Below are 9,055 nucleotides of genomic sequence, written 5' to 3' on the forward strand. Positions count from 1 at the left end.
CGCTGCCAGCTCTGGGCTCCATGGACTGGTAAGAGAGGCTGCTCCCTGTTCAGTGCCGGGGACCTCCACAAAAAGGACCAGGACTCCACTCTATGGTGGGGGGTCATAGAGAAGAATCTGGAATGCTTGATTCTCTCTCAATTCCCCAACTGGGAGGGACCAGAGAGGGGGATAAGAGGGAGGTCTTGGTGGGGTTTGCAGAGAGAACCAAAGAAAAGCCCTTGGAGGTCTTTGGATGAGATCTGGGGGAGAAGAGGGTAAGGATTTATGACTGGGGACTTCACTCTGAGAGAAAGAAATGTAAATATTAATAGACATGCGGAGCTCACACACCACGTGGGCGTTCATGAATGATGGAACCCCTGCAGAAGGAGCGAGGGAGGACCACTGGGGAGTTCCCTTTACAATGGAGGGAGAGGACGGGCAGAGGCATGATGCACATACATGTTTGTGGACACATGCACACGGACATACGTGTGCACTACCTTTAGGGGGGTTCACCTTCCAGACATAAAAGGGATATTGGATGCTGGTAATACTTGGATTTATAAAAGAATTAGTGTTAGCCAGGCACAGTGGTGCACACCTGTAATCCCAGCTAATGAGGAGGCTGAGGCAGGAGGATCTTAAGTTTGAGGCCAGCCTGGGCAATTTAGCAAGACCCTGTCTCAAAATAAAAAATGAAAAGGGCTGGGGGTGCAGCTCATGATAGAGAACCCCTGGGTTCAATCCCCAGTACCAAAAAACAAAACAAAACAACAACAAAGGCAAGAGAAAGAGAAAAAAAAATAGTAACAGCATAGTGCTTGGCCCTAGGTAGACTCTCAGTAATTATTTGTTGAATAAATAAAGGATGAACAAAATAAAATTATTTGACCCAACTCTATACTCTGCCTGGTTTTCCAGGAATATGGAAGAGTGAGGGAAAGGAGGAATATGTTGGTGTCAGGATCAGTCATCAGCTGACAGTCTTGGAAGTATCAGTCTTTTTTTTTTTTTTTTTTTTTTTTTTGTACTAGGGGATTGAACTTTACTGAGTTACATCCCTAGTTCTTTTTATTTTTTATTTTGAGACAGGCCTAGAACTAGCAATCTTCCTGCCTCAGTCTCCCAAATTGCTGGGATTACAAGCATGCATCTTTGAGCTCCGGGGTGGGAGAGGAATACAGTCTTGAAGTGGGAGTGTGAATAACTAGGAATTCAGGAGTTGGCAAAGTGGAGTTCTTGTTCCTCTTCTGCTTTTGCTGTGTGACTTTGAGCTACTTGCCTCCCTGTTCTGGGGTTTAGTTTCCCTAGCAGTAAAATGATGTATTGGATTAGACAAATTTTATAGGTAGACCCATTTTTATATTGTCATAGTGCAGTGTCTCCCAGAGAGTTTGGAAGGCACCACTGGTATAAAATGTGACTTGTTCCAGCAATTCAAGATGGGATCAGTTTATCCTATTAGATGCAGGATGGTGAATGGCTTGGATCAGTTTAAGAATGCTGTCCTCTCCACCCTGAGGATTTAGAGGATCTGGACTTCCAGAGCCATTATTTCTACAATAGTGAAGCCAGCTTGGATACCAGGCAGAATGTGTGCTTTGCAGCCTGACAGATCTTGACTTGGTTTCCTCCTCTGTCTTTTAACAGCTCTGTAATCTTGGGTAGGTCATTTAGCTTCTTTGATCCTTGGCTTCCTCATCTGTACAATGGGACTAATAATAATAATTACTTTGTTGCATGCTCATGAGAATTAGAGGTATTTCTGTAAAGCACCTAGAGTGCACATAGTAGGTATTCAATAAACAAATGATGCTTATGATGAACACACAGACTAAGGAGACTGTTCCAGATACAAAATGGATCACTTTCTATAAATAGAGCTTGAGAAGGATGGGGTAGAAGGAATGGGAGATGAATACTTTTGAGGGGAAATCTAACTAGATTTCTTAGGGGATAAGAGAGAGGAGTAGAAATGGTTGAAGTCCTGGGCAGATCTCAGTTTGCGTGGTGGGCAGTGTTGTTCAATCTTGACTCAAGAATATAGGCTGTGGGGCTGCGGTTTTGCTCAGCAGTAGAGGGCTTGCCTAGCATGTGTGAAGCACTGGGTTCAATTCTCATCACTGAATACAAATTAATTTTAAAAATGTCCTTTGACAACTATAATAAATTTTTTAAATAAAAAATATTAAAACAAAACAAAACACAGGGCTGGGGTTGTGCTCAGTGGTGGAATGCTCACCACCTGGGTTCCATCCTCAGCACCACATAAAGATAAATAAGTAAAGATATTGTGTCCATCTACAAATAAAAATATTAAAACAAAACAAAACACACAAAAAAGAATATGGGCTATGGTAGTTGAATGTAGTTGCACAAGTCTGCAATCCCAGTGGCTCAGGAGCTGAGGCAGAAGAATTACAAGTTCAAGGCTAGCCTCAGAAGCTTAGCAGAGGCTCTAAGCAACCTGTTCAAAATAAAGAAATTTAAAAAGGGGAGGGGGGACTGGGGATGTAGCTCAGTGGTAAAGCACCCCTGAGCTCAATCTCCAATACAAAAAATAAATAAAATAAAATAAAAGTATAGGCTGTGATCTTAGTAGTCATGTCAATACCAGACCGTGGCTATCTCTTGGTAGGAAAACACCTAGTAAGTGGGAAAAAAGGGCTGGAAACAAAGGAATGAGATCTAGGGGAATCTGGAAGAAAGGCGGTAACAGGGCAGGAAGTCACAATGACTGAAAGTCTCCAGGGACAACACTGTTACTGTTGAATTTCATGTGAGTCACAGGCAGATGCAGGGTCATTGCTCTGGGGAACCCCAAGGAGCTGTGGTGTGGGGAAGTAGAGTTAAAGGGGGGCTAGGGTGAAAGTGGGGTAGGGTGTCTGCCATCCTTTTCCCTGTCGCTTTCCAGGAAAGGTGGACAGCATTGGGAAGACATCTGGTGCCTATAGATGGGAGAGATTCGGTCCTTTCATCCACATCAGACCCCCAAGGCCAACTTTAGCTCCACAAAAAGCAGTAAATGAGGCAACAGTAGGCAGTTGGGAGGGGAAGAACGGAAGTTCCAAGGGGTCTAATCAGTCTTAAACTAGGAATCAGAGTCACCAAAGTCAGATCGGGGACTCTGGTCTGGACATGATGAATCCCTAACTGTGCTTCAAAGGTGGCTCTGAACTGGGATGCAAACCCAACCAGCCAGGATTTGCAGGCTGAGTGGATGGAGATATAACTGTCTTGAAAAAAGGGTTAATTTAGCCACAGCCACCAAGATTCTTGTGAATCTATATTGCAGGTCCCAAGTACGGGGGAGAAGAACATCCCGGTTGATCAGAAATCTCAATTCCTGATGCCGAGGAAGTGCTTGCTGGCTTCCAAATGCCTTTCCTTCACACAGCAGGGCAGTTGGGGAAACTGAGGCTTAGAGTAACCTGATCCACCAAGGTCAGTTTAGCAAGTACAGGAGTGCAGAGCTGAGGGTAGAATTTAGGTTCATGAGCTTCTAATCCAAAGATCCTTATGAATATATATGAAATCAACAAACATTTCTGGGAACAGACTTATTTAATGATGAGGACAAGGATATCTTTCCCTTTCCCCGTGCTGGTCAGGGGGCACCTGGGCTTAGTATTTTTAGGTACAATTCCTTTAAGCCCCGGGGAAACCCTTCCAACTTGTTGTTCTCTGGTTGTCCAGATAAGGGAACTGAGCTTTAGAAAAGAAGGAGATGCACAAAAGAATCAGACATGGTCTCTAGATAAGAACGTGTGCGTGTTTAGGGGAGAACCATGCACGCACGTAGGCACACAGATTGATTGATTTTTAAATGGCTTGTAGATTTAAACATGAAACTATGGTCACACTTTAGTGTGTTCTAAACAAGAATGACGAAGGGTAAACCAATGAGCGTGGAATGGAGGAGACAGAGGTGAGATTAAATCAGCCTAAAGGAGGATTTGGCTAAAAACGAAAATGTGAAAAGGTGACGGCAAAGAGCATAGGGCAAGTCAATCCAGCAACGAAAGAAATAGGGAAATTGATCATATATCCCCTGCTGGGGGGAAGGTCACCTCAGAAGATCAATGCCACTGGGTTTTTGGGAGGCAACAGAGCAATCAGGCAAGGAGCACCAAGCTACCTCCGACCGAGCACAGACAAGCAGGGCGGGGAGTGATGGGGGGGACCCCACCTCATGGGTCTCAGGATCTTGACTGATCTAGATCTCGAGAATTCTTAGGTGTACGCCGAGAACGCCCTGAAATTTTACGAAAATAATATATTGTGTGTGTGCTTTTATTTTTCTCAAAAAGAATCCAAGACCCTTCCCCAAGGTTAAACATTCAGGTTTGAATCGGGAAGATCTGATGGATCACAAGGGCTCGCCCAATTCTTTCCAGAAATGGCCCTTCCCAGCGCCATTCAGACGCCTCTATCCAGGCTTCAGAGCCCGGTGCTTCAGCGCGAGTGTGACGGGCGGAGGCACAGTACCTCCTGGACGGAGAGGAGGGGGAGGCGTGTTAGGGAGTGGGGTTAGGAAGCGCTGGGGCTGTCGCCTAAGGGAGGTGGAGGATGAGCGCAGAGAGGGCTTGGGAGACAAGTGGGAGCAGGTAGAAACTTTGGAGCTAGGAAGAAGTTGGTGGAGGTGGTGGTGGGGGGGGGGGCGGTAAGCGGTCATCCAGAAAGGTGAGTGACCAGAAAGGAAGAACTAGAAAGCGAGAGGGAAAAGGACCGGGGAGGATGTGGGGAAGTGGAGAAGAAGCGCAGCCAAGACAAATTTCCCACGGCCTAGGCATGATTGTGGACCGGACACATACTTGGCGCTCAATCCTGTTTCCTTCTCTTCTCAGTATGGGACAGCGCTGTCTGGCCCCAGCAGGTGGGTCAAGGGCACCCAAAGCAAACGGCGCCCTAAGGATAGTTCTGTAAAACTCCCAGGACCTGCTCCCCTCCACTCCCCCAGGGTCTGAGCCGTCCTCCTTCAGACCAAGCCTGCTCCAGGGCAATTTTCCACTCGTTCGGGCGGGTCTCAGAACCTGGGAAACACCCCGGGCGGGCCCCTGGCACAGGGGGTGGAGGGTTCAAGGGAGGGGCAAGGGAACCGGAGGGATACGGCCTAGTTAGCTGTCCCTCCCCTTCGCCTGCCCGCCCCCTCCTCGCAGCCGGGCTGGGCTTCTGGTCCCGCCGAGCCCGCAAGGGTTAAAGGCGGCCGCAGGTGAGGTGGGCGGGGCCGCGAGTTCTGGGGAAAAAGGAGCGCAGGAGAGAGGATGAAGGCAGAGAGCGCGGTGAGTCACGGGCGGAGCTGGTCTCGCTCGCTCGCTTGCTCCCTCGCTCCCGCCCGCCCTCCGCCCTCTCGCGGGCTCTCTCGTTGCCGATCTCCGGGTCTCGTCGCGTCCCTACCCAGCCTTTGGCTCCTGACTCTCGCCACAGAGAGGAGTCCTGCACACAGGGCCCATGAGCGCGGGTCTGTAGCACACCAGCCAACCGTGCCTGCCGGGAGCCTGAGCTCAGCCTCCAGGTAGGAGCCCGGGTCGGGACCGCCAGGGGTGCGCTCTGTGGAAAGCCTTTGCGAAAAACTCGCTCCGATCGCGCCGCAGCCTCCTCTGGACTCGGGAGGGCGGGGGGGGGAGCCCTAAAGGATCTGGGGAGCTTAGAGCCCGGATCGAAGGAAATTCGGGCGGATGGGAGAGGCGGCTGCAAACTGGGGAAACTGGAGCGACTGGGACAACCGGAGTACTGGCACACTGAAAACGGAGAGTACCAAAGTCCCGGCCGCTTGAGTGCCGGACATCGGGAAAAGCAGCCGGGTAAATGAGACTTAATGGTGTCTCTACTCGCCTTCCCTAATTGCGGAGCGGAAAGCGATGGTGGGCGCTCTGTTCTCTCCTTTTCTGAAACCTAGGTAGCAGGCCATTGCGCACCAGGCCTGTGCTTTCAAGCTTTCTGTAGGGAGAGGCTACTCTGGAGTCTGGGTTGTTCTAGCCTCCCCATCCCCCAGCCCCTGGGGCAGTTCCCAGGCGCCAAAAGCTATTAGGGTCCCTAGCCTCACTGCTCCCGCCCAGCCCCTTCTGGGCTGCCCCGCCCGGGCCTGAGGCTTCGTTCCTGCTGCTTCACCCTGTTCCTTTCTTGTGGTGAGGCAGCCAGAGCCTGAATAGGCGCCCCAGCCCTCTTCTCCCTGCCTCTCCCAGACTATCAATGCCACCTCTCTGGTCCCAGAGGCATAGGGTGGCAAGAGGAGAAGACCTTACACTAAATCATTGGCTTCCTCCCCCACCATCAGAAAAGGCCCACACAGGAGGCAAAAAGCTCCTACGTCTTAAGGAGAGATGATAAGAGGGGGACCTTCAAGTCACAGATGTGTGATTAAGAAAGGGGGAAAGGGTCCTTAGATTCTTAATAGTTTAGGAAAAGAGTAACAATCAGAAGCCAGGAGAATTGGTTCACAGAGGTTCTGCACAGTACATATTTATTGACTGAAGCAATAAATGGACATACTTGTTCAAGCCACTGCTTCAAATTTGGCTTTGGTTTCCTTTTTAAAACAAGAGGGTTGGCCAGGAGCAATGGTTCTCAACACCTGGCTTTACATTAGAATCATTTGGGGAGCTTCTCAAAACTATCTGGGCCTCGGATGCACTCCTTTTATCATCTTGGCAATTCTTGATCTTAAGTGATTATGGCTTTTCTTGCTGCCCTCCTCTCGCTGACCTCTTACTCTACCACCTTAAGGGGGTGGCAATTGTACCTTCCTGAGTTTTCTGACAAGCTCTTTCTGGGTGATCCCCTTCTCTGGGGAATCCAAACTTCCCAGCTTCATAGCTGGGTCTCCCCTAGCTTGGAGAAGAGAGTTGGCTGGCACTGGTGTGGGTCAAGACAGAGAAGGGAGATTTGGCTTTCTCTGATGGGGGAAACTCCCCTGGAAACTGGCACTACAGCTGCACCCGAGGAAGGCAAAGTCCCTGCTGGAGGGAAGAGAGTGGAGGCTGGGCGTAGGAGTGAGTTTGGAAGGGCCCAGTCAACCAAGCCAGGCAGGAAGCTGAGAAGAGTAGTGTAGACCAATGCTCTTCATTCATCTTGCCTGTGATGGCATGAGGGCTCTTTCTCCCCAAACTCAGCACTTTCCTGAGGGGCAAGTTACCTGAAGCTTTGGGTTGCAAAAAACAGGCCACCTTTCTCTCCCTGTCTGTGTCCTGAGTTAAAATTGGGAAGCTGAGATGGGTTTAGTGTTTCCATTTGGCAGCAGATCTGCAGGGGGAAATGCCATTGCCCCCTTCTCTGACCTGAGTAGCTAGGGTGAAGACTGTTCTAGCATTTTAACTTAGCACCCTGGGACCAGCCCAACTTCAGGGACTTATAAGAGGGGTCACTTAGAGGAAGGGTCTTCCTCTGCCCTCCTGGAGGCTCACATTCTCAGTCTGTACTCCCAAACTCTTAACCCATCTCTAGTCCTCTCCCAAAGACCACCCCTTCCCCTCTTCATTTTATTTTTTAACCTGGATACCAGAGGAACACTTCGCAGGGAGGGGATCAGGATTACAATAGAAGAAGAGCCCGTTATTTTCCTCATCTCTTCTTTGTCTCCTTTAGGTTCCATCTGAGGTGCCCTTGACCGTCCCTGCCCCCACCCACCCCGGATCCCGGCAATGCTAACCGCTGTCTGTGGCTCTCTGGGCAGCCAGCACACCGACGCGCCTCACGCCTCTCCACCGCGCCTCGACCTGCAGCCTCTCCAAACATACCAGGGCCACACGAGCCCCGAGGCTGGGGACTACCCTTCCCCACTGCAGCCTGGAGAGCTGCAGAGCCTCCCGCTGGGCCCGGAGGTCGACTTCTCTCAGGGATATGAGCTGCCGGGGGCCTCCTCGCGGGTAACCTGCGAGGATCTGGAAAGCGACAGTCCCTTGGCCCCGGGACCCTTTTCCAAGCTCTTGCAGCCGGACATGTCACACCATTACGAATCGTGGTTCCGGCCGACGCACCCAAGCACAGAGGATGGTTCCTGGTGGGACCTTCATCCGGGCACCAGCTGGATGGACCTCCCCCACACTCAGGGCGCATTGGCCTCACCCGGCCACCCGGGGGCGCTTCAGGCTGGCTTGGGGGGCTATGTCGGAGACCACCAGCTTTGTGCGCCGCCGCCCCATCCGCACCCTCACCATCTCCTCCCAGCTGCTGGAGCGCAGCACCTTCTGGGGCCACCCGACGGGGCTAAGGCCTTGGAAGCGGCTGCGCCAGAGTCCCAAGGGCTGGATTCCAGTCTGGATGCGGCTGCCCGGCCCAAAGGCTCCCGGCGGTCGGTGCCCCGCAGCTCAGGTCAGACGGTGTGTCGCTGTCCCAACTGTCTGGAGGCCGAGCGATTAGGGGCTCCATGCGGTCCGGATGGGAGCAAGAAGAAGCATTTGCACAATTGCCATATTCCAGGCTGCGGAAAGGCCTATGCCAAGACGTCGCACCTGAAGGCGCATCTGCGCTGGCACAGCGGCGACCGTCCCTTCGTGTGCAATTGGCTCTTTTGTGGCAAGCGCTTCACGCGCTCGGATGAGCTTCAGCGCCACCTCCAGACCCACACTGGAACCAAGAAGTTCCCCTGTGCGGTCTGCAGCAGAGTCTTCATGCGCAGCGACCACCTGGCCAAGCACATGAAAACCCACGAGGGCGCCAAAGAGGAGGCTGCGGGAGCGGCCCCGGGAGAGGCCAAGGCCGGAGGTGCAGTGGAGCCCCCAGGGGGCAAAGGCAAACGAGAGTCTGAGGGCAGTTCGGCCCCCTCCAACTGAAGCCCTCTGGTGCCGCCTCCCTGCCGGTGTCCCTGGGACATCGGAAGAGAGCACCTAGGTCTGACGTCCTAGTGGGCGGCTTGATTAAGAGGGGAAGGTGGTTATTTATTGAGGAGGAGGAAAAGTGGTGCGGGGACTGGGAGACAGGCGGTAGGGGTTTTTTGGTCTCTGGGGGCTGGACTGGTCGCCTTGGACTGTTTTAGGCTGCAAGGAGCTGCACATGCCCCTCGGTTCTTCCCTTCCTCACTATTTTACTGGTCCCTGGGCCAGGGGTTGGGCTGGAATGGGGCACCCCTTGC

General features: G+C 51.8%; 1 protein-coding gene across 1 annotated transcript; it reads left to right on the plus strand.

Annotated features, from left to right (window-relative positions):
• The first annotated feature begins 7,625 nt into the window (after positions 1 to 7,625).
• Sp6 (Sp6 transcription factor) lies at positions 7,626 to 8,756 on the plus strand. Its single transcript, XM_027924810.2, has one exon. It carries the CDS (start codon positions 7,626 to 7,628, stop codon positions 8,754 to 8,756), a length of 1,131 nt encoding a protein of 376 aa, XP_027780611.1.
• The last annotated feature ends 299 nt before the right edge of the window (positions 8,757 to 9,055 follow it).

This window comes from Marmota flaviventris, chromosome 17 (genome assembly GCF_047511675.1).
Source record: "Marmota flaviventris isolate mMarFla1 chromosome 17, mMarFla1.hap1, whole genome shotgun sequence".
Classification (NCBI taxonomy): domain Eukaryota; kingdom Metazoa; phylum Chordata; class Mammalia; order Rodentia; family Sciuridae; genus Marmota; species Marmota flaviventris.

What these genes read in the sequence shown, in the direction of transcription:
- Sp6 (XM_027924810.2), top strand. Translation starts at nt 7,626, where the DNA reads ATGCTAACCGCTGTCTGTGGCTCTCTGGGCAGCCAGCACACCGACGCG.